Source organism: Moesziomyces antarcticus (genome assembly GCF_000747765.1).
Source record: "Moesziomyces antarcticus DNA, scaffold: scaffold_v10018, strain JCM 10317, whole genome shotgun sequence".
NCBI lineage: Eukaryota > Fungi > Basidiomycota > Ustilaginomycetes > Ustilaginales > Ustilaginaceae > Moesziomyces > Moesziomyces antarcticus.
Window position 1 is genome coordinate 410,682 of NW_014638992.1, and position 23,053 is coordinate 433,734.

The following is a 23,053-nucleotide window of genomic DNA, read 5'->3' on the forward strand; positions in this document are numbered from 1 at the left end:
TCACTGCCGCTGTCTTGCCCGCACGCACTTTGGAGGCCACCGCGACTCACCATAGACACCTCCTCCCTAGATTGGTGACCACCATGGCGCGAGCCACAACAACAGCTAGCCCGGTGCGCCGTGCCTCGACACGGACGTCGTCGAGTGCGAAGAAGGAGATCGATGCGGAGCAGCCAGCAGCATCACCATCTGCACCCAACAAATCCAAACGCAAAGCGGCTGATCCGACATCGGCGGCTGATCCGAAGCAAAGCGGCACCGATGCCACGGCCGAGGCAAGTGCTGCTGCGGCTGCTGCCCCAACCAAAAAGCCGCGCAAGAAGGCGGTCGCGGATTCGGACTCTCCGAGCGCACCCAAGTCGGAAGACACGCTGGCCGATCCGGGCCTGCCCAAGAACACCGAGATGCCCGCCACGCTTTCCTATGCCCGCCCAGCAGCTCCGGAAAGCGTGCGAATCACTGCGTGGAACATCACCAGCCTCAAGTCGAGCGAACCCAAGGGCATGATGCGCTACATCCAGGCAGAGGACGCGCACATCGTCGTGCTCTCCGAGACCAAGGTCAACGACGTACCCATGCATCCGGCCCTCTCCAAGATCTACAAACACCAGTACTGGGGCATCGGAAAGCAAAAGGGGTATGCCGGCCTCGCCATCCTCTCCAAGATCGAGCCTATCAAGGCAACCTACGGCTTGCCCGGTCTCAGCGACCAAGATACCAAGGGCCGCATCAGTGAGTCGTCCAGCCCCTTCCTCCCAGCCGATCCACACAGCTGACGCAATCCCATCTGCGGGTCGAAACATCGCAGTCACTCTAGAGTTCGAAAACACCTACCTCGTCGGAACCTATGCGGTCAATGCAGGTGACGGTCTCAAGGTAAGTCGCGGTGCACGCCAACTCCCCTCCCTACAAATGCCTTGATCGGGCCGCCACTTTTACTTGATCTCTTCCGCTTTCCTCAGGTGGAGATCTGCTGCGCGGCCCGTACATTGAAGAGCTGTCCTCATAATCTCTCGTGGCGCGCTCTCATCTTGGAGCACGCAACGCCCGAGGGCCTGATACGGCAGCCACATCTCCCAACGCCCTCCCCCTTGCCACTCCCTTCCTCGCTTGCTAGCTCAGCCCAGAACCGCACCGCTGACGTTTCCTTGCCACCTCGGATGTTCGCGCGCAATCAAGACCATGGCGACCAAGCAGGCGTGGAACACCGCCTTTGCAGCGTATCTGGCCGAGCTCGATGCCAAGAAGCCCGTCGTGTGGTGCGGCGACTTCAACGTGGTGCAGGACGAACGCGATCTGGCCGCCGCATCCAAAAAGTGGAACAAGAGCCCAGGATACACGGCCATCGAATGCGATGCTCACCGCGCTCTCCTCGACGGCTCTGCCACACCCTCCTCCCAACCCCTCGTAGACGTGTGGAGGGCAAAGCATCCCGACGCCGTGGGCCACTACAGTAAGCGCTCTTCCCTCGCACCTTGGCACCTTCGATCTTGCCCTTCTGACTTTTCATCTTGGTGCCACAGCTTTCTACGGCTGGCGAGGCTTCTGCAGGTCCAAAGGCATCGGCTGGCGTCTCGACTCTTTCATCGTGAGTGTTGCTTCCCTATGGCTGCACCTCGCCATCCCTAACACCGCTAACTTTTCTGCGCCTCGACATTTCAGCTCTCGCAACGCATCGCTGACAAGGCGCTCGAGTGCGAGATCCGCCACGAGTGCTACGGTGCCAGCGACCACGTTCCAATCGTAAGTGACATCCCGCCAAATCTTATCAAAAGTTGCACCTCACTCATCACAACTGCCGCCTCGTCTCGATTCCGATGCCGATCGACCTTGGCTCACAGTACTGCGACATTCAAGGACCGCTTTGAAGCAATTTTGTGCCGCATCAATCTCACCCATTCTCAAGCGACTCGCAGCGGCAGTGATGGTGGAAAAGCAAGCCTGTGTTGCGAACGGTAAAGTAGGGTGGGGTGCTCTACGCGCCCAGCCTGTCAGCAATGGTCTTGGCCACAAAGCTCTTGCTCTCGGGTGCGAGGTCAGCATTGAGGCTGAGCGCCTGGGCTGCGTCCTTGATCGCCTGCGTCTGTGCCGAGTTGGCGCCTGCCTTGACGCCTGCCGATTCGAGCACGGCTTGCGGCACAAAGCGCTCGTACGATCCGCCGATCTGCTGGTTCTGCAGTGCGATCCTCGCCTTCTTGAGCTCCGACGCAAGCGACTCGTCGCTCGCTCCCTTTCGCACCGACGGCGCCATCGCCGCGCGCTTGTACGTGAGGCTGCCCACCGCCACACCCACGGGATCGTGCAAGGGTCCGAGGACGTTGCGTCCACCCGGTCGGATGTGCAGCTTGAGCGCATTGACCGCAGTCTTGATGCCCGGCAGGTTGAGCTTGGCCTGCAGCGTCGAAGCAGGCGCAGCAGCTGCCTTGCCCTTGCCCTTGCCTCCCGCTGCCGGCGTCGCAGCCGCAGCCGCGCTAAGATTCGGCGTAAAGATCGACGAGGCTCGTGGCGCCGATGGCAGGAATCGTTCGTATCCGGGCTTGGCGTACAGCGGGCTGTTCCAGTCGGTGGTCGTCTTGGGCGCAGCCATGCGTTGGCTCTGCTGATCCCGACCTTTGAGAACCACACCGCGAGGCGCACGCTCCGCACGCGCAGGTGACGAGCCGTCAAACACCGAAGGAAGTCGCTTGTTGCGTCGGTCGCCGCCTGCGTTTCTGTTGCTCGCCTGACCGTTGGCTCGGGGCGCATTCCGGCTCCTCTCGCCGTTTCGCAGTCGCTCCGCAGCGGTGCCGCCAGTGCGCGCCGGTCGAGAATCCGGCTGGCTCGATCGTGGCTGGCTCGATCGTGGACGAGGAGTCGAAGTGGCAGGCGCACCCTCTGCGTGCACCCGCGCGCTCGACGTGAAGCTGCGTACGACACCGCACATGGGCATGACGCCCCGTGTGAGAGAGGTGTGCATCATTGTGATGGATGGTGTGGTGTGCGGGAGCAACCTCGAAGCGCTTTCGAGACGGTGTCTCAAGAGAGCGCTGCTGCCGCAACCTCCCGCTCACCCGCTTGGCGAGAAGAAGCTGAAGCTGGGCGGCTCACTCGGAGCGATTTTTTCGACTTGGACGAGGCACGTGATCTACTCTTTCCGCAATGTTACGGCGGCACAATACACAGTTTGAGGCGGGAATGGATAATATTGTCAGATCGTATTGACAGCTTGCAGGGAGCTGTTCGACGTCGACCATAGTTGCCCAAAGCTCGCAGTCTGTAGCCCTCAGCTTCTCCCCACCTCCATCGTCAAGGCACACGCTACTGACCACCGCCACCAGACGTGGCCTCGTCCATCAGACTAGTCATCATTATCTCTCTCATTGCCACGTGTTTTCTATGATCCACAAGCATGCTGGGCTGGGTGCGCCGTCTCGGCCCACGTCGGACACTAGGTCTACGCATAGATGCCTGCATAGTACGTGCCATAGTCGATCTCCTGCGCCAGGCCGCGGTACTTCAAGTTGCTAAAGTAGGCATGGTCCGAGGTGATTGCGCCGCCGTTGGTGGTGGCATAGATGCCGACCTGGCCACCCGCGCCTGACCCCGCCTGCGGTCCCCACGTGCTCGAGATCAGCGCAGACGACATGAACTTCTTGTACGTCGCTCCGGTCTGCATCCCTTCCTTGACCGTAGCTGCAAGCAGGTAGTGCGTCGCATTCACAGCGTTGACCGTCAGCTCCATCTTGATCTTGTCGCCCGTCGTCTTGATGCTGATCTTCTCCTCCACCGAGGTGGCATTGGTGGTGCGGAAGACAAGGTCGTATGTACTATCGCCTTGGTCGCTGCGGATTGCTGCCACATCGAGGTGCTGCCATTGTTGCAGGAACAGCGTCGCTCCAGCCTCCACTCCGGCCTGCTGCGTCTCTAGACAGAGCTCCACCGAGAATTGGAACAGCGTGTGCTCTTGCCGACGGCCCAGGAAGCTCAGACCCGCCACTCCAGTCAGCGCAGAATCGGTGCTAGCCTGATCTCCTGTCAAGTTGCTCCGAGACGGCGACACCTGCAGCGCGTTCGGATGTCCAGCTGCCGACACAGCAAAGGCATTCTTGGGAGGGTAGCGGAAGTACATCAGGTCCATGGGCAGCTTCGAGCCGGGCGCAAAGGTGAGCGACTGCGAAGCGCCGACGAAGGCGTTGTTTTGCTGCTTCTTGGGCATCTCGACGTCCGGCAGAGGCCAACCTTCCATAGTACCGCTGACCGGACTCGCGTAAGGGAACTCGTTCTCTGCCCACGTCACGGGGAAAAGGTGCGCTTCCCTTCCCATAGGAAAGTGGCTGTATTCAGGACCGCTACGTGTGCCGAGCGCCATTCCCCACCAGTTGCCATTGTCGTCCTGAAACAGGTCGGCGTGACCCACAGTCTGGAAGAGCGAGCTCGTGTTGACAGCCGTAATGAGCGGATTGGCTGGATCCGACTCGTAAGGCCCGCGAAGATCCTTGGAGCGCGCCACAGTCGCCATATGTCCGAGCTGCGTGCCTCCTTCGGCCACGAGGAGGTAGTAGTAGCCGTCCTTCCTGTACATGTGAGGTCCTTCGGCGAAAACGCCACCAGTGCCGTTCCAGATGCTCACCTTGTCCCCAAGCTCTCCAGAAGACAGGTCGATGGGCTGCAGCGAGACACCAGACCACGTCAGGTAGGTGGAACCGTCATCGTCCCAGAAAAGGTCGGGGTCAATGGTGCGATAGGGAGCGTCAAATGTCAACGGTCTGGACCAAGCCGCATCGCTGTACGGATTGCTCGTGGAAAACACGGTGCCGAGTAGTCCAGACGTGGTGTTGACTCCAGCATACACCGAGGTCATGTAGAATTGTCCGTCGCGGTACCGCAGATTGGGAGCAAAGAAGCCGTCTTGCTGACCTTGCGACTCAAAGTTGATGCCGGGCAGCTGTTCCTCGCGGTTCCAAGTGTTGCTGATGTGCTCCCAGTGCACCAAGTCGCGGCTGGCGTAGATGGGCATGCCCGGGAACGACTCGAACGTGGACGTGCAGCAGTAGGTGACGCCTTTGACATGGACGCAGCTAGGGTCCGAATGCCATCCGGGAAGCACCGGGTTGTGGTAGGTCGAATTGGCACCTTTCACGGTCCTGCCTCGAACGACGAGATCCTGAAGAGTTGCGGGAAGAGCGCTGACCCCTGCGATCCGCGCCAAAAGAGAAGAGACTAGGATAGTGGAAGCCAACATTGCTGCCACTATGAGCCTACAGATTGGTCGAGATGGGAGGACCTGTGGAACGGGCTTGGATGACCAAAGCGCCGTGTCTTTATAGGACATCATGTCTGAACCTCGCCGGTCCCCGCCTAACTTGCAGACTTTACCCCACTCAACACCGGCTCGCACCGACGCCACATCATGCGCAGATCCTAGATGACGGGCTCAGTGCTTCCAATTGCGGGGCACGCTTCTCCAACTCGGCCTTGACCCGAGCGGAGCGCCATTGCAAGTTCGCATATGGGATCGGCTCTCTACCAGCGGCGCAGTGCTGTCGCAAACGCAGCCTGGGTCAAGACTAGCGGGCACACACAGGGTATCTCCTTCTCCACCGCTTCACCATCGGCTCGGCTCGGCTCCACTGCATTTCGTCCCCACCAGGGCCGATTGGGTGCACCCCTTTTCCATTTCCTCCCAGAGTATTAATAACATTTTGTAGGTGCAAGCAATGCTGTTCTGTAGCGAAGGCCTGCCTCGGATGCACAAAAGCCTTACCCCACACTTGTGGAGCATCTTACGAGTCCGTCGCAGATCGGAAGTGTGTCTGTCTCGAGAAGTGGAAGAAGACCCTCACGCCTTTTGCGCCGCGACACCGGTCAAGCAGAATTTCAGACAGGCGGCTCCCCCAGATGCCGGCCGGACTTCTGTCTTGGCAGCAGCGGAAGACACGGCCGTCGTTGCTTGACTCGTTGGCCTCGCTTCGACACGCACTCCAGCCGGTCCATGCCCCGGCTACGTAAAAGTCACAGATCAAGATGGTCGAGAAGTCTCTGATTCATTGATAGTGATCTTAAGGGTGATTGCGCCTGAGAAGCATCCGGACACTGCAGAAGGCTCTGCTCGTCCACTGTCGATCACGCCGTGACGATGACCACACGCTTTTCTTCTCCGTTCGTCAAGATGACGTTGGCTTCGCCAGCTCCGTCGACGCCACCACATCCCTGGAAGGAGCCCTTGAACAAGGTCGACTTGAACGTCGAGATAACGTAGCCCGCCTGTCCTTGAGGCACAGTGTATGTTTCGGTAATCGTCGTAGACACTGACTCACTGTACTCTGTGCCGAACGTGGCACCGATGTCGATGCCCTTGACAGAGCCTCCTGCGTTTAGAGACAGAGAGGTTGACACAGTTTCGGTATGCTGCACGGCAAGGCTGATGGTGCAGGGTGCCGAGCCTCCACGGCAGTCGACGATGCTCGAGATCTGTTTTGGCGCCGAGTGGGATGCGACAGCGCTCTCGACGTACATGCCGTTGCAGGTGGCGTCGCGTTTGACCAAGTCTCTCTTGGCTGGTACCGAGTCTTGTCCGTTCGGGAAGCATGCAATTCCTTCGTCACCCGACATGGAGCCCAGCTGCAGGCATTGCGAAGAAGCCGAAGCCGCTGCCACCAAACCAGCCGAGCCCATCAAGGGGCACGAACTGTCGGCTTCCACAAGAAGCTGATTGCCTGCGCCGAAGCCGTCGCCGATGCTGTGCGTTTTCAAGTACACTGTGCCGGCGGGCACGGGGTCCAACATGGACCAAGGCAGACACGCTCCGCAGTTGTGTCCGATGTTAGGATTCATGCTGAAGTAGGCTCCTGAGATTGCATTCTGACAGTTGGGGTCAGAGTAGACATCGAAAGAGCAGACCCTCTCTTGAGGCTGGTTTACGGGTCCGCAATCGCTGGGGTTGGTCAGCAAGATGCGTCCGTCGACGTCTTGGTACGATGACTTCTTGAGAACCTTGTCGGGCACCAGCGCAACCTCTTTGGCGGAGGCTGCACCGAAGCAGAAGAGGAGGAGTGCCACCAACAGGAACCAGGACGATGGCATCGTCACTCTGCGGGAGGCTGCGGAAGTGGCGCCACCCGATGTGGCGCACGTAGCGGCCGAGTTCGACCCTAGCACCTGGGTCAAGTTGCCCAAAAACTCCTTTTGTTCCTGCGCCGTCTGCATCCTGCACGAATAGCAAGGCGAGGAGGCGTTCACTAGACTACCAGGGCAGATACTGCTCGACAAGTTGACGTAGGCCAAAGAGCAGCCAAAGGGTGCTTCAGGAGAGCACGGTGCAATGTCTGAACTGTTCACCAAGGTGGCCATGAGGAAAAGGGATGAGGCGGTGCCAAAAGAGCTTCCTCGATCGAAGTCCTCAGGCTGCTGATTTGTTCAGAGATGTTGCCGTACTGGATGGGCGATGCGGTATTGCCATAAGTGTCTTTTATATATGCGAGAATGCTTGCTCCCTCGAGCATGTCAAATTGTGCCAAGAAGTCACTAAGACCGATGTCCTGTGACATATGACGTTGTGCGGTGCACTAGTGCCATCGTCTCAACACCGCTTATATGCGCAGCTGAGCCCAAGGGTGAAGAGACCATCGCTAAGCTAGTGTGTGGGGAAAAATAATGCGACTAGTAGATTTTCTGCTTTCATGCGTCGAGGTACGCCGAGCCTTGTGCATGCCGGCGTCTTTTTCGACCCTACGATTCGGTGCGAAGACGTTGCACATGCCTCTTCATTCGCAAAGCCAGCCCGTCAAGTCTGCGTCGAAAACCGACCCAAGGGAGGTGCCTCCTCGCAGTCAAGCGAGCATCCCTCTAGCATGGACTCGCTTGTTGGCGGTGGCGGCCGTCTTGTAGAAGAGACCATCGCCATAGCCGAGGTTCCGCAATACAATGTCCCCATCCAAGCCGCTCGGCCCATCACTTTCCGTGCTCTTCATTCATGCGATCGTACACATCGGTCGATTGATACGTCTGACTGACCCATCTTGAGGCGTCACCAAAGTCTCCCGTGAGCACAAACGATCTCGTCGTATCTCATGCGCACGAATCGCGTCGTCTGAAAACAGCACAGGATCCCGGAGCACAATCAGCCGGCTCGGCCCAGCGTTGCATCAAAGTCTCGCGCAAATGACCAGCAAGAAGCATGGCGCGACCAAAGGATATCGTGGGGAGCAACTGTTTGAGCGGAAGCAAGTGACTGATAATGCGCACCAACTATTTACATGACGCGCGAGAGGCGCGACTGCTTGACAGCCGAAAAGATCTCCTGCTCGGCGCCTTCCTCGAGCGGCATCAGCGGCGAACGAACGGTGGCGTGGTCGAGGATGCCGCGAGCTACGAGCGCATGCTTGAGCGCCACCGTGCCCTCCATGTGCGAGCCACGGTGGTAGACGGCCTTGGTGACCGGAAGCAGCTGGTCGTGGACGCGGCGAGCGGCACCGTAGTCCTTTGCCTTTCCAGCCTCGAGCAGCTCGAGCAGCGCCTCGGGTGCGATGTTGCCGTAGCCAACCAGGAAGCCGTCAACGTCAAAGGCGGTGTGCAACAGGTACTCGTCGTGGCAAGACAGGATCTGCAGCTCGGGCCTCTCGCGACGGATCACGGGGATCTCGGTGTCCCATCGTCGCATGTTTCGCACGCCGTTCTTCATGGCCACCACACCGGGCTGCGCTGCAATGTCGAGCATCGTCTGGAGGCTGTACGTCGCCTTGGTGTTGTCGGGATACTGGAAGAGGATCAGAGGAAGACCCGACTTTTCGTATACCTGCTTGTAGCGGTCCTGAGGCGCACCGGGCTGGTAGCCGAATCGCAGCCAGCCGTGCGAAGGGTAGAGCAGGCCGGCCTTGGCACCAGCCTGGACGGCGCGGCATGCCTCAAGCGCGGCAACTTCGGTGCCCTCGCCCGTGATGCCGGCAATGATGGGGATACGGTCGTCGACCGACTTGACGAAAGCCTGGATCACCTTGACCTGCTCGTCCTGCGTCAGGAAGGTGCCTTCACCGGCGTGGCCGAGCACAACCAGACCCTTGACGCCAGGCAGGCTTCCGAGCCACGATCCAAGCCTCTGGATGGCATCGTAGTCTACTGAGCCATCCTTGTTGAAGGGGGTTACGGGAGCGGGGGTGATGCCGCGGAAGTCGAGATCGATGTTGTTGACAGTCATGATCGTAGTTGGGTGCTTGACAGAGTGCAGCTGGCTTGGCTTAAAGGGGAAGATGAGTCCGAAGAGATTGGATCTGGAGAAGCTTGGAGTGATGGTTTGATCTTGACGGACTCTTCCAACCGTTCTCGTCTGTTCTTATAAGCATTCTATCCAGCCTCAATGGGGCTTGTCGGTCCGTCAAGCTTGCCCACGCTGATACGCCGAAGCCAGCAACCTGATCGTTCACGTCGTGATCCGAGCTGCGCCAGCTCGGGCTCCTGGTGTATAGCGCGGGCAGTTCCATTTCCAAAGAGTACGGTGGAGCCCCGCAACCGGGTTCGCCGCAGGGTCCAGGAGCGAGAGACGGACACGGATGCAAGCATCCGTCCTCCCAGACGACCCCAGCTTCCCGCCCATGTCGTCTCTGCTTTCGAACCGACAGACTGCATGTGAGATCGGCATAAAGATGTCACAGCGTGGAAAAGAGAAGCCAAGCAAGTATGAAGCCAGCCTGGTAGATCGGTAGAGAGTGTGCGCCTCCAGGCTGGAGGAAAGTTGCCCTCGAAGAGCGGAAGCATGCAAGCGGCGGAAGTCACGGATGCAGACACTGAAGCGCGGAAGCATGCATCCGTCTCCCCTTCCGTTGGCTCCCACACGCCCACATGCCCTCGCCTGACATGCTCACGTGGCATGTCGGACTAGCAGGGTCCGGCAAGTATGCCCAAGCGCTCTTGCGTTTTGTCCAGGCACCGCTCATTGGCCCCAACTCCTGCAGGGTTGCGTCGGATAGCCGCCCGGAAGCATGCTTCCTCTCCCGACATCGCCTTTACCCCGCCAGCTTCACTTGTCCCGTGGCCAAGCAATCTGATTGCATGCCAGATCCCGCCTGTTCTGCCCATGTTGATCCCTGTTGCTCGAGAGCAAGTGCCTCAACATCTGCCCTCCACCATCATTGCAGCGTCGGCCGGCACCATTGCAGGACAGCGGTAGCGCCACGCACTTTTCTGAAGCTGGCGACGGACCCGCCTCGAACCCTCATACGACCATGCTTCCCCACAAAGGGTCCCTCATCTTCGCCAGCGGACCGGCAAACAATTTCACAGTGCTACATTGCTGATGCCCAAGCATCGTTCCCCACTGACTCCACAAGCTCACTGGCCCCAAGCAGGCATCCGCTTGATCTTCAGCTAGACCATCGATACGGAAGCATGCTTGCCCAGCACGGGGCCCCGCAGATCCGTCACTGAAACACTGCTGCCTGTTCACGTCTTGTTTGCAAGAATGCACCCGGCCCACAGCCATCGCGCCCCAGGATTCAGGAACGGCAGCACCTTTCTCCAACTCGGAACACCTCCCTCACGTCGTCTCTCCTCCTGCCGTCTTGCCTCGTGGCGGTCCAACTGCCCATTTCCACCAACACTAGCGAACCTCGCACGTCTATCGCATATAAGGACAGGGCAACGATGATCCCTGCTCGACTTGCTTCCCTTCTCGGACAAGCCACTCGATCCGATCAAACGAGGACGGCATCTTTTCCAAGCTACCATCAACCTCATCCTGCCTCAACAAGAGATCACGAGCAACTCGAGACCATGACGCAAAACTCATCCAAGAGCTCTCTCAGGGACATTGCAGCTGGTGAAGAGGTCAAGAAAGACTCTGCGGAGCCCGTGCACGTCTTTCCGATCTTGGAGAGAGGCATGATTCGCGACATTGATGAGAAGGAAGCTCAGCAAGCCCCGGTCGACCACTTTGGAACAGCGACACAGCAATCCGAGGAAGAGCGCAAGCTTGTACGGAAGCTCGACTGGCGGATCATGACCTCGCTTTGGGCATGTTACGCGCTCAACTATCTGGACAGAAACGCCATCGCCCAAGCCCGACTGAACGGGCTCGAGAAGGATCTCAAGTTGAAGGGCAACCAGTACAACATGTGCATCTCGATCCTCTTTGTCGGATACACGCTGATGCAGATGCCGTCGAACATGGTCATGGCGTCCAAAAAGGTTCGGCCGTCCGTGTGGATGTGCTGCTGGATGATGGCCTGGGCCGTGTGCTCGGGATGCACCGCGCTCAGCCACAACTTTGCCGGCCTGTTCACGACTCGATTGCTGTTGGGTGTGCTCGAGGCACCCTTCTACCCGGGAGCTTTGTACCTGCTTTCGCTCTTCTACACGCGCCGCGAGATCGCGACGCGCGTCGCCATCCTCTACTCTGCCAACATTGTCGCCACTGCTTCGTCCGGCTTGATCGCCGCAGCGACGTTTGCAACTCTGGACAAGGTGCACGGCATCCAGGGATGGAAGTGGCTCTTCATCATCGAGGCGGTCGTGACGTTCGGCGTGGCTGTGATTTGCCTGTACACCATGCCGGACCACCCGCTGTCGACACGATGGCTCACTCCTGCCGAGCGCGAGCTGGCACAAGCACGCATCGACCGCGACACGGTGGGCATGGAGCCCAGCAAAGGCGTCGTGGCGGGTCTCAGCCAGGCTTGCAAGGATGGCCGTCTGTGGGTGTTTGTGGTGCTGCAGAATCTGCACCTGAGCGCCTGCGGCTTCAACAGCTTCTTCCCTTCGGTGGTGGGCGGACTGGGCTTCAACCGTACTCTGACGCTGGTGCTCACCTGCCCGCCCTACCTGTTGTCGGGCCTTTTCATGATTGTCTGGGCCGTGTCCTCGGGTCGCAAGAACGAGAAGACGTGGCACATCACCATCTCGATGCTCATCGCCCTGGTGGGTTTCATCATCTCGTGCGTCACGCTCAATACGCCTGCGCGCTACATCAGCTGCTTCATCTTTACGATCGGCGCCTATGCCGCCAATTCGGTCATCCTGGGCTGGGTCAGCGCCACGTGTGGGCAGACACAAGAGAAGAAGGCAGCCGCGCTCTCTATCGTCAATACGTTTGGCAACGCCAGCTTTGCCTACACGCCCTTCCTGTACCCCAAGGGCGATGGGCCCAAGTATCTGACGGCCAACATTGCCAATTCGTGCTTTGTGGTCGGTTCCATCATTTGCACGTGGATTCTGCGCTTCTGGCTCAAGCGCGACAACGAGAAGATCAAGAGGTCCAACGCCGATGCTAGGCTCCTCTACGCCTACTGAGGCTGGGCCCCTCGATGCCACTTCATACTCGAGGACGTGGAAATCTTCAAGAGAGACTTGTCTCATCTTCGGTGTCCCGCCCCTGTCATGCTGTACGCGTCGCTTTAAATCGCTGCTCCGCTCCTTTGTATCATATGAACTCGTGTTAGGATGCCGAATGCCAAGCTTATTATTGTACCTGTGGCTTGTAATCCCACCGCAAGATGTCAACCGTTCTCGCGATTCAGCGCATCGCCACTTCCTTGCCGCCTGCCTGAAGCTCAGAATGAGAACGACTACAGCCACGCCAAATCCGACGGCAGCGAGGAGGAAAGATCCGAGTTCGTGTGGTCGGGACGTCTGAGCAAGCCACGGTTGGCCCGCTCGAGTTGCCGTGCTCTCGACCGCGGATGGTGTTGACTCGATTTTGCCAAAAAAGTATATATAAATCAGTAAATTCCGGCTAAAAATCCCGCCGCTTAATAATTTAGCTTTTGTCTTCCCCGCACTTTCCGCACGATCCTCATCATCCCTCGCTTCCATCGTGGTGGTGTGCACTCGCACGCCATGACCCCAAGCGCTCGTCGACCATGACTTCACAAGCGGCGCTCAGCGCAGCCAGCAGCGGGTCTTCTTCCAGCAACAAGCGGCTTCTCAGCAGACGTGTTCCCGATGGCAAGCGACAGCGCACGCTGGTCAGCTGTGACCGGTGCAAACAGCGCAGGAGGAAATGCTCGCGATCCGAGCCAGACGCACCCTGCCTCAACTGCTCTCAGCAAGGCCTCGAATGTACCTCCGCTCTGCCCCGAAAGCATCGCATCCACGGCAGCATCGAGAGCCTCTCTTGGCGATACCGTGCGCTCGAGGCGCTCGTGCGCGGCCTCACCGGCCAAGACATTCAGGAGGCAGAATCCCTCGTTGAGATCGCCCGCAGCCACCACATCGACCTGCCGAGCCTCGAATACAGCGAACACGAGCCACGTGCGTTTGCGCACAATCCCCTCGCTTCGATCCCGACTCACACCAGTACAGACCCTCCATCAATCACATGCTCTTCCGGCACCGACGATCGACTCGGCAGCAGCGCTTCTGCCATGTGTTCTTCGTGTGCGGCCACAGTCGTGCCCCTCAACATTCCCGACGGCAAGCTCATACCAGCTCCTCATGGCATCTCGCACTACGTTGGTTCGGCCAGCTCGTTTGAATTTGCCAATGCTGTTCGCCGCCTCGTGGCCAAGGTCGATCGTCTCAATACGTCCAGTGCCGCCACCCGTGCAAGCACCTCCTCCGGCCTGCCTGCTTTCAATACTCCCTCTGTCGTCGATACCCGATCCGTGCCGCTTGTATCGTCGGTCTGCAATCAAACGCCTCTGTCCGGCTCGGCTCCCACCACCACCCAAAAGCTGCGAACCGAGTTTGCCACAAGTATGCGAACCAGCAAGGCACTCGAGCCCCGGGACCGCACGCACCCTGCGGCGGCTGCGGCTGCGGTCGACGACAGCGCATCGTCAGAGTCTGATGATCAAGTCGAGCATGTAGCATCGGATAGAGACCCGCAAAGCAGCTCGATAGGCATCGGACCTACACCATCTCCTGCTACCGCGGGCAACGACCCTTCGTCCGGTTCGATGTCCTACAACGTCGCTGCACCGCCCATCCCAGCTACCACCAGCACGAATCCTACCGAGTCTATTCATGCCAACAATCAGATCTCCGACCTTGCCACGCCAGACAGTACGAAATCGATACGCACACGGCGGCTGCGGGACCTGCTTCCTGCGAAAGCCGTATCAGACCGACTGGTGGACGCCTTCTTTGACCGTGTCCATCCCAACTATGTGGTCTTTCATCGCGGTCTCTTTCATCGCCGGTACCGATCCATCTGGCGTCCAAACGACCGGGAAAATGATCCCTCGTCGCGATCTGCGGCCAAGGACGGCGACGCTGGGTGGATCTGCTCCCTCCTCATGGTCCTCGTCTTCGGTGCCCAGGCGTTGGAAGGCCAGGGTCTGCCCGACGCCTTGCAGATACAAAGGCGCTACCTTCGTCTGGTGGTTCGAGAGCGTTTTCAGCGCCTCACCTTCACCGCCAGCCTCTCCAACGTCCAGGCCCTCTTGCTTCTCCAGCTCTACGAGCACAATGCGGGCGAGCGCAACGCAGCATGGATGCTTTTAGGACAGGCCGCACGCATGGCCATCGCGCTCGGAATGCATCGCGAGACCCACGATCCTGGCCTGGACACCGTCGAGCAGAACCTCCGGCGCTTGGTCTGGTGGACGCTGCAGCAATTCGAAATGAACCTCTCCATGGCGCTCGGAAGACCATCCACTCTGGAACTCGTCGAAGTCACCGCGCGTGTTCCCGAGGAAGCCATCATGGATCGCAACGACTTTCCTACCGACTACCCGGAACACTATCGCAGGCTCATCGGCATTTCCTGGCGTGCCAAACAGCTCCTTGCCCGCACTTCGGCCCGGTACAGCAACGAGCAGGAGCTCCTCCAATGTCTCGCGGTCACACAAGAGGTGCTCGGTCAGCTCGACTCGTGGCATGCGCAGCTTCCACCCCAACTATCTCCGAACTGGCCGTTTGCCATGCCACGCCAGTGCAGGGCGGTGCTACTGCTGCTCATCAACTTCCACCACATTTGCGCAGCATTGGCACGTCCCTTCCTTCTGTGCAAGATCGAACGCGAGATCGAACAGGCGCAAGATCAGCGACCACCAGTCTCCGCCCCCGTAGCCGAACTCGCCGCAGCCGGCCTTCGCTCGGCCCGCTGCGTGCTGGAGATGTGCGAGCAGCTCCATCAGCAAGACATGCTGGAAGGAGTCGTGTGGCTCGACTGCTACTACCTTCACCACGCCATGCTCATGTGCAGCTTGCCCTACCTCTCACCTTCGAATCAAGCCGATCGATCCACGCTCGACGTCGAGCACCAAGCCCTTCTTGCTCGCACCTCGGCCATCGTCAAAACTGTTCGTCTGGCGCCAACCTACCTGGTGCTGACAAAGATTGCAACGCAGCTTGTCCGCATCGTCGGCATTGACGATAGCATGCAGAACTTCTGTCCGGCCGAGGTCGACGATGCTTCCGCTCGAGACGAGCGCCAAGCCGCCGCTGTCGATCCCTCTCCGTCCGTCGCGCGCCACGCAAGGATTGAGCTTGGGCATTATCCGTCCATCAACAATCTCGACCTTTTGCTTGCTGCAGCCCAACTGCCCGTGCAGCCCAACGACACATCCACAACCGCGTGGAACGGTCCCGATCCGCAGGGTCCGAGCCGCCTCCCTGCAATCACATCAAACCAAAGCGGCTACTCGAACGACGCACGGACAAGACCGATCGAATTCGCGTCGGCGCAGACTCACGAAAGTGCATCGCCCAGCCTGCACAACCTTTTGGCCTTCCAGACTTCGCCCGATGCGGAGCTGTACAGCGAATTCTACCAGCTGGGCTTCGAGACCGGCAGCACTTTCTTCACCTGGGACTTTTTCAACATCGGCGGCCAGGGACCAGCTGCCAGTTCCGAGCAGCACGACGCTTCGGCAGCACGTCCTGCTTCCGGCCTATTGCAGAGCATCGCGCCCTGTGCGAGTTCAGAGTCCGCGCCCAAAGACTGAGACTATGAGTTGCGCAACCCACAGTGTCACGCTGATTTAACGATGGGAATGACGCAATATCGATGTGTCGAGCTGTACAGTACTAGCACGCCCAAGAGATGACCAGGTCTACACATCTAGGATAGTGTTGAAACGACTAAAATTGGAAGGGGAAAGGCAAGCAAGACCGATCCTAGACATTGAACCCTTCGGGCTTGGGGTACAAGAATGGCAGGTCCTTTCCATCCTGGTAGAAGTGGCCATTCTCAAATTCGTTGAAGACGGGCCAGCAAACACTCTCGCCTCCCTGCGAAGCCGGGCGATGACCCGAGAAGCCATTAAGATCGGTGGCACAGTAACCCGGGCAGACAACTGCAAGTCGCGGGTGCTGGCTCTGCAGAACGTAGTTTCGCAGATAGGCGTTTAGGAAGAGCTTGCTGACCGCATAGCCCGAGTTTTCCAGCTGGTCGAGTGGCTTCCATGGCTCCTGCACTCCCTGACCACCTTGCTCGTGGAGAAGCCAGTCGTTCATCCACGCCTCGACCTGCTTCCAGTCGGTCTTGCTGCCATTCAGCAGCTTGTCTTGAAGTGCCTTCTCCTGCGCAGCCGTGGACCACGAGCCCACCTCGGACGAGACGACGATGACCTTGCCCGTGTCTTTGGTGAGGATCTGAGCGAATGCTTCGATGCAGGCCTTGGCTCCTCGGACGTTGACGTCAAACACACCCTTGGAACCCTTCTCCCCGGGCACCTGCAGGATGCCGCTGTTGTGCAGCAGCACGTCGAGCGTTCCGGATTGCTTCTGCACGGTTGCAACCGCCTCGCGGATAGATGAGGTGTCGGTAATCTCGAGGAGGATGATGCGAACGTTGGAGAAGTCGGCCTCGGGCGCCTCCTTCTTCATCTTGTCCACCGCATCTTTGCCATTGGACTGCGAGCGAGCCGTGAGGTAGATTGTGGCGTCGGGCAGCTTCTGTGCGAGGTGCTTGACCGCTTCGTAGCCGATGCCCTTGTTGGCGCCAGTAACGACGATGGATTGGGGTGTTGGGGTGGGCATGGTCGTCGGATTTGTACACAGTGGATACGGTGGAGCAGGTTCGATCGACCGAGCCCGAGGACAAGAGCGCTTATATGCGAAACATGTGGAGCAGCGGGCGAAGCCAAAGCCAAGACACGCGATTGGATCGCCGAGCAAAAGCCGCTGTTGGTCCCTGCATCGCACACCCGCGGCTAGCGGCTAAAGTCCGAACACCGACCGCTGGAAGTCGCGATGACATCCGACCACCGCCGCGGATTTGCGGATCGACTTACCGCCGATTGCTCGTAAGCTCCCATCGACGACGACTCATCACGCAGCACACGCTGCCTGCACAAGCCACAACTCCGGCCCGGAGAGGCGATTCCGTTCCACGCACAGAAGCGCGAAACGATCTCGCTGTACACGCTCACGAGCGTCTGCAGCGACTCGACCTCGACCGATTCTTGCTCGGTGTGGATGCCACTGCCTTTTGGACCAAACACGATGCTTTCGATCGCCTTTCCGTGACTAAACAGCGCTGCATCGGTCCAAAAATTGGCGCCGTTCCTTTGGCCAGTACCTCGTGTACTGAGCTGTGGCTTGGCAACCGCCGCGGCAAGCTGAACCAGGGGACCGTCTCGAGAGGCGAGCGGAGGCCTCGAGAGGAGCTTGCGGATCGAGTACCTGAAGTCGTACTGAATGCGACCCTGTGCTTCCTGTAGCAATGCCACCAATTCCTCCTGGATCATGTCATCGCTTTCTCCACGCAGAGTACGCCTTTGGACGGTGAGTGTTGCGTGCGCTGGATAGGTGGATGTCTTTTCGCCCCCAGAAATCTTGCCAGCATGCGCACTGCCAAATTCCAGAAGAGGATGCCGGTCTCTCTGAAGGAGCTCGTTGCAGTACCTCTGGAAGCATGCAAGGAAGAGGCCCATCTGGGTGATGGCGTCAACGCCTTGGTCCCAGCGTGAGCCGTGGGCTGCCCTGCCCAGCACAGTGATCTCGAACCACACAAATCCTCGATGCGCTTCGCAGTTGGCCTCGTTGGTTGGCTCTGGGAAGATGGCGCCGTGGACGTTGGGGCAAATCTTGTGCACATCGAGCGATCCGCGGCTTGCATCCTCCTCGTCTGCCACAGCTGCAACCCAGACATCGCCTCGCACGCCATCGGAGCCGCCCGTATGGGCAGCCGCCACCATGGCAGCCGCCAGTCCGCCCTTCATGTCTGCACTGCCTCGACCATAGATCCTTCCGTCGCGCAGCTCGCCGCTCAGACCATCGCCCACGTAGCCAGCCAGCGAGACGATATCGATGTGGCCATTGGGGGGAAGACTCTTGGCTCCAGGACCGCCTGTGCCGCGCTTGACAGCCAAGATGCTGGGACGATCAGGGTCTGCGGCAGGCACGGCCACCACCTCGAAGCCATGCTTGATGAACCATCGCTGAACAAAATTTGCGATCGCGCCTTCGCCAGTGCCCGCTTCGGTCGACAGTGTCGGATTTGTAGACGAAATGCGCACGAGCTGCTGAGTGAGAAGCATGACCTCTTCGTCCGGAGTCATTGCCCTACCTTTGCCACGCGAAGGCCTCGTGGCGGCGTGATTGATTCGCAGAATGGCGATGGATGCAGCTTTAGCGGCGGTCAATGTGAATCCCAAGGTCTGATCATTATGTACTTCAACGGCCTTCTGTGCGGCGGCCGAGGCAACAAACGAACAGCGGCGACGGTGGATAGAGAGGCGGGACGAGTCACCATGACCGCTTTCTGAACATCCCGCTCCACAGCCTCGACAAAGTCGCCGGCCAAAATTCCGCACAAATATCCTTTTTGTCGGGGCCAGAGCAACACATGCTAGTCTCCTGTGACGGCGTTCTCTTCTCGGTGACTCGTCCCTCGAGCACCGCAACAGCCGCACCAACCCCTACTCTACCGACGACGAATCCAGTGCCCGTGCGCTTGTCCTCTTCTTTCCTCTCGAGAGCGACTTCACATCATGGTGAAGACGATTCAGGACAACGAGCATGCTGTGCAGGTCAGACCCACGAAAGTGCAGCAGCGCGTCGAGCTTGCCAACGTGCGTCGCTTCCATCAGGACGTGCTTCCGGGCTACCGCAAGACGGATCTGACCAAGATTGCACTCACATCGCAAGACTTGGGCCAAGTCCGACATCGCTTCAAAGGCACCGTCTACGTCAAAGACGAGTCGGATCGCTACGGTCTGCCAGCTTTCAAAGTGCTAGGTGCTGCCTACGCGAGCTTTGTAGCCATTTGCGAAGCCTGGCAGCTCGACCCACATACGGCGACCGTCCAAGAGCTGCGCCGTCATGCCCGGTCCATCGATCCCACGCCTCTTCTGGTCGCAGCGACCGACGGCAACCATGGCCGTGCCGTCGCCTTCTTCTCCAACCTGGTCGGACTGGGAGCGCGCATCTACATTCCCAGTGGTGTCTCTTCGATTGCCGAGAGAGCGATCAGCGCAGAGGGCCCCGACGTCGATGTGATCCGGCTGCAAGAGGACTACGATGAATGTGTCAGGCAAGCTGCTGCCTTTGCTGCCGCTGACGACCCCACGCAAGGCCAGCAACGCTTGCTCATCCAAGACACCGCTTGGCAAGGGTACACGCACATCCCTCAACTGATCGTCGACGGCTACCAGACCATCTTCCGAGAAGTCGACGAGGAGCTTGCTTCGCGCAGCCAACAAGAGGCGACGCATGTCTTTTGTCCCGTTGGCGTGGGCTCCTTGGCCGACGCCACTGTGCAACACTACACCGCTGCCAGGGATGAGGCAACATCGCTGCCGACATGTATGGCCACGTCCATCATCGCCGTCGAGCCAGCGGGCTCGGCCTGTCTTGCCGAATCGCTTGCTGAAGCGCGGCTCACCAGCATACAGACGCGAAACACCATCATGGCGGGTCTCAACTGCGGGACTCCGTCTTACACTGCCTGGCCGAATCTTCAGGCCGGCATCCAGGTGGTCGTCACCATCGAAGACGAGCATGCACTAAACGCCGTCCAGAGGCTCCACACGTCCGGGATCGCCGCGGGACCATGCGGCGGCGCACCTCTCGCTGCCCTTCAAACATTGTTCAGCAATCCGTTCGAGGCGGAGAGACTAGCTCTCCTCGATGACGAGCGTGTCGTTGTAGTACTATTAATGACCGAGGGGGCGAAATCATCATAATCTCCCTCCTTTGCAAGCTCACGTTCGCGATCAAACGCTCTGACAGGGCTTCGCAAGTACTGAGTCATTGCGTGTGTGCAGGGAGGAACGGACCAAAGCCATGTCCGTTGATGCATCTAGGCAGCTTTCTTGTTCTGCCCTTTCAACGCTTCCGATTCCTCGACCTCTCTCTGGGCAAGAAAAGAGAGCACCTCCAAGCGAGCCGAGACCTCGCTGCCGTTGTTGTTCTGCTTTGCCTCTGCGAGCGTCTTTCGGTAGCGGATGTTGGTGCCGTAGATTGCGTCCATGAGACCTGTCGGGCCAAAGTTCTCGGTGAAAGCAAAGTGGTGGAAGTCGTGCTGAAGCGGACTGTTGAGTCCTGGGATGTAGTAGCCGGAGTGGGCCTGGATGGTGCCGATCTCGAGTAGAGTATAGGCGAAGACGTACTGACTCCAGTGGTGTGGAATGATCAGGGCGCCTATGGCGTTGGGAAGAAGATTCGAAAAGAGATGCTCGGTCATCGTGCAGTAGGTGGCGGCCAACGCTACGGGGGCCGTGTATTCGTGGTGCTTCTTGTGGAAGCGAGCATACATGGCTGGTGAGTGGAACCAACGGTGGATGTAGAAGAAGCCGATCTCAGTGCAGAGCACTGGCGACCAGCGGAGATCGTTCAGCAAAGATCGAGTGCAGAGGAGATGACTTTGAGTAAGCGATTGAAAGCACTCAGGGTCGAGCCTTGGCAGATGAAGGACTCACCATCAAAAAGAAGGATAGCGACTGTCCTCAGTGGACCGGGAAGCTGTTCGGAAGACGTTGGCGTAGGAATTGCCCAGGCACCCACAAGCATGAGGGGCGTCGCAACGAAGACGAGATTACGCAACGCGCCGAGAGCGATATTGGCGTACTCTTTGCCAGTGACCCGTACAAAGGGTTGCACCTTGTACTTGTACAGCCATTTGGGCCTGCCAGTGAGGTCTGCAATGGCGTAGAGACCGGACAATATCCACAGGACCGAGGTAGTAATGATCCAAGTACCAAAGAAGCGCAGATTGAACGAGCCGAACCTTGCCGTGAGATCGTCATAGACTCTGTGACCCAGAGCCGACGAATTGAAGAGGGTGAAGGCCGCGATCAGGCCAATGTTGACGAGGTTTTTGAGAACAAACGCTCGAGGCTGGAGTAGCGTCAGATCATAGCCCCAGTGCTTGGCCCGTGGGATGGGCTTCCCAGCGAGGTCCTTGGGTAGTTTCGAGGAAAGATTGGCATGAGCAAAGTCGGAGTCGCTCGTTGCTGGTGTCGTCGTGGCTATCTTTGTCTTTGCGGTCAGGTGATCTGGCTTTGACGTGGTCGAAACGCTGTCGACGGCAGTCGTCGCCATTGCGGTGGCTGTCATGGTCATCAAAGGCCGTACGACTCGTTGGTATGAGGGCGGTGTACAAGAACGGCCAATCGTGGTCCAGCTCTCTTAAATTATATCCCGGTCCGGCAATGCAGCGGACCAGGCACGGGTTGCCACCTCGTTGGCATTTTGCAGCCCCGAAATGCGGGGCGGGCGGTAACCTTCTTACCGAGATACCTTGGCGAGTTGGAACCCTCGGTGCACAACATTTCTTCGCTTCGGCCGTAGGACGCGCATTTTTGCGTGTGAATGCCCATGGAGTCCGATGTCGACCTTCTCGCTCGAGTCTTGACCGATACACGAGAAGAGCGAACGCCGTCGAGATAATGAGGCGGAGCTCGGTTGCCTCACTCGGTCGGATTCCTTGCAAGCTCCCAGCCGTGGCAACGGTGTGCGAGCGGCGCATCGAGGGCGCGTCATGAGCTGGAACGGTCGCCAGCTGAGGCTTGAGAGCGAGCGTGTGCGAATTCTAAAGAGCCACAATCAAGCGGATGCACCCACTCGCAAGCGAACGCTTAACAGGCGCAGGCGTCCTTCTCAGTTGACGCATCAGCGCACGAGACCTCAATGGGCAGTCCCCGGCGACGGTCATGCTGTTCGTTGTCCGATGGCTCGGTCTGATGGCTCGAACGTTGTCTGTGTTTGATCCGATACAAAAATCGAAGGCATCTCGGAAGGAGCGTCGCTACCTTCGACGAAACGAAACAGCGGATCGTCACCCACGATCGTCGACCACAAGCAGCGGACCGCCAACGGTCAACTGTCAGCCGGGAACCGCCAACGTACATGCCAGGGTCAAAGCGGACGAATTTCGGGCGCAACAAATAAACGCGTGGCCCGAGAAATTGGGCATGTAGATTCAACCGCAAATTTTGACTCAAATTTGGACCTGATTTAGAATCTTGAAGGATGAAACTTTAGACTTAGATCATTAGTCTGTTAGAGTACGCCTAGCCCCTAGCCCTAGGGCGTGGTCCGCGCTCGGTGGCGACGGACTCGGTCCGCCCGCCAAAATTCACCCAGCGGCGCGACCCGATTTCGAAAATCCCGACCGCCGGACTTTTTCGAAAGACACTGCTCCAGCGCCCAGCACGGACAGTTCATCGCCCACGGACTTCACGGACTGGCCTGGCCGCGCCTCGCGTGCGCGGCCAGGCCTGGCTCCTCCTCTTGCAGGACTGTTGTCTGCTCGAGCGAGCCGATGCATCACCGCTCGCTGCTGGCTCGCAGACTCGCTCGCTCTGCTGCCTCACGGACTTTGCTGTGCCTCACAGACGGGCGACGGACCGGGCAAAGATACAAAGATACACTGCTGCGGTGCTGCTCGCTGGCTCCTTGCGGAAATTTACACTGCTCGTCTGCCTGAGAAAATTCTGCAGCACCGCTTGCTGGCCCACGGACTCGCTGTGCCTCACAGACTGGCGACGGACTGGGCAAAATTACACTGCTGCGGTGCGCGGACTGGCGACGGACTGGGCAAAATTACACTGCTGCGGTGCTGCTTGCTGGCTCGCGGACTGGCGACGGACTGGGCGAAATTACACTGCTGCGGTGCGCGGACTGGCGACGGACTGGGCAAAATTACACTACTGCGGTGCTGCTTGCTGGCTCGCGGACTGGCGACGGACTGGGC

The 23,053-nt window shown here is 58.9% G+C and overlaps 10 protein-coding genes across 10 annotated transcripts; 4 read left to right on the forward strand and 6 right to left on the reverse strand.

Moving 5' to 3' along the window:
- Nucleotides 1–83: 83 nt before the first annotated feature.
- PAN0_018c5728 (exodeoxyribonuclease iii) lies at nt 84–1,868 on the forward strand (the record flags this gene model as incomplete). Its single annotated transcript, XM_014798956.1, has 6 exons — nt 84–732; nt 809–876; nt 1,180–1,453; nt 1,524–1,588; nt 1,663–1,743; nt 1,842–1,868. The coding sequence occupies 6 exons, from the start codon at nt 84–86 to the stop codon at nt 1,866–1,868; spliced, it is 1,164 nt and encodes a 387-aa protein (XP_014654442.1).
- Nucleotides 1,869–1,975: 107 nt separating this feature from the next.
- On the reverse strand, nt 1,976–2,959 carry PAN0_018d5729 (uncharacterized protein; the record flags this gene model as incomplete). Its single annotated transcript, XM_014798957.1, has 1 exon — nt 1,976–2,959. The coding sequence occupies one exon, from the start codon at nt 2,957–2,959 to the stop codon at nt 1,976–1,978; it is 984 nt and encodes a 327-aa protein (XP_014654443.1).
- Nucleotides 2,960–3,433: 474 nt separating this feature from the next.
- PAN0_018d5730 (glycoside hydrolase family 43 protein) lies at nt 3,434–5,221 on the reverse strand (the record flags this gene model as incomplete). Its single annotated transcript, XM_014798958.1, has 1 exon — nt 3,434–5,221. The coding sequence occupies one exon, from the start codon at nt 5,219–5,221 to the stop codon at nt 3,434–3,436; it is 1,788 nt and encodes a 595-aa protein (XP_014654444.1).
- An 881-nt stretch (nt 5,222–6,102) lies between these two features.
- On the reverse strand, nt 6,103–7,526 carry PAN0_018d5731 (uncharacterized protein; the record flags this gene model as incomplete). Its single annotated transcript, XM_014798959.1, has 2 exons — nt 6,103–7,309; nt 7,414–7,526. 2 exons carry the CDS (start codon nt 7,524–7,526, stop codon nt 6,103–6,105), a joined length of 1,320 nt encoding a protein of 439 aa, XP_014654445.1.
- Nucleotides 7,527–8,230: 704 nt separating this feature from the next.
- PAN0_018d5732 (dihydrodipicolinate synthetase) lies at nt 8,231–9,172 on the reverse strand (the record flags this gene model as incomplete). The annotated part of the gene is made up of 1 exon (XM_014798960.1): nt 8,231–9,172. The coding sequence occupies one exon, from the start codon at nt 9,170–9,172 to the stop codon at nt 8,231–8,233; it is 942 nt and encodes a 313-aa protein (XP_014654446.1).
- A 352-nt stretch (nt 9,173–9,524) lies between these two features.
- On the forward strand, nt 9,525–12,258 carry PAN0_018c5733 (MFS transporter; the record flags this gene model as incomplete). Its single annotated transcript, XM_014798961.1, has 6 exons — nt 9,525–9,600; nt 9,857–9,886; nt 9,942–10,137; nt 10,255–10,280; nt 10,450–10,545; nt 10,652–12,258. The coding sequence occupies 6 exons, from the start codon at nt 9,525–9,527 to the stop codon at nt 12,256–12,258; spliced, it is 2,031 nt and encodes a 676-aa protein (XP_014654447.1).
- Nucleotides 12,259–12,827: 569 nt separating this feature from the next.
- PAN0_018c5734 (nucleus protein) lies at nt 12,828–15,857 on the forward strand (the record flags this gene model as incomplete). Its single annotated transcript, XM_014798962.1, has 1 exon — nt 12,828–15,857. The coding sequence occupies one exon, from the start codon at nt 12,828–12,830 to the stop codon at nt 15,855–15,857; it is 3,030 nt and encodes a 1,009-aa protein (XP_014654448.1).
- A 172-nt stretch (nt 15,858–16,029) lies between these two features.
- On the reverse strand, nt 16,030–18,416 carry PAN0_018d5735 (acetylornithine deacetylase; the record flags this gene model as incomplete). The annotated part of the gene is made up of 3 exons (XM_014798963.1): nt 16,030–17,073; nt 17,148–17,202; nt 17,278–18,416. 3 exons carry the CDS (start codon nt 18,414–18,416, stop codon nt 16,030–16,032), a joined length of 2,238 nt encoding a protein of 745 aa, XP_014654449.1.
- A 432-nt stretch (nt 18,417–18,848) lies between these two features.
- Nucleotides 18,849–20,042, forward strand: PAN0_018c5736 (diaminopropionate ammonia-lyase; the record flags this gene model as incomplete). Its single annotated transcript, XM_014798964.1, has 1 exon — nt 18,849–20,042. One exon carries the CDS (start codon nt 18,849–18,851, stop codon nt 20,040–20,042), a length of 1,194 nt encoding a protein of 397 aa, XP_014654450.1.
- Nucleotides 20,043–20,158: 116 nt separating this feature from the next.
- PAN0_018d5737 (c-4 methylsterol oxidase) lies at nt 20,159–21,414 on the reverse strand (the record flags this gene model as incomplete). The annotated part of the gene is made up of 2 exons (XM_014798965.1): nt 20,159–20,670; nt 20,778–21,414. The coding sequence occupies 2 exons, from the start codon at nt 21,412–21,414 to the stop codon at nt 20,159–20,161; spliced, it is 1,149 nt and encodes a 382-aa protein (XP_014654451.1).
- Between the last annotated feature and the right edge of the window lie 1,639 nt (nt 21,415–23,053).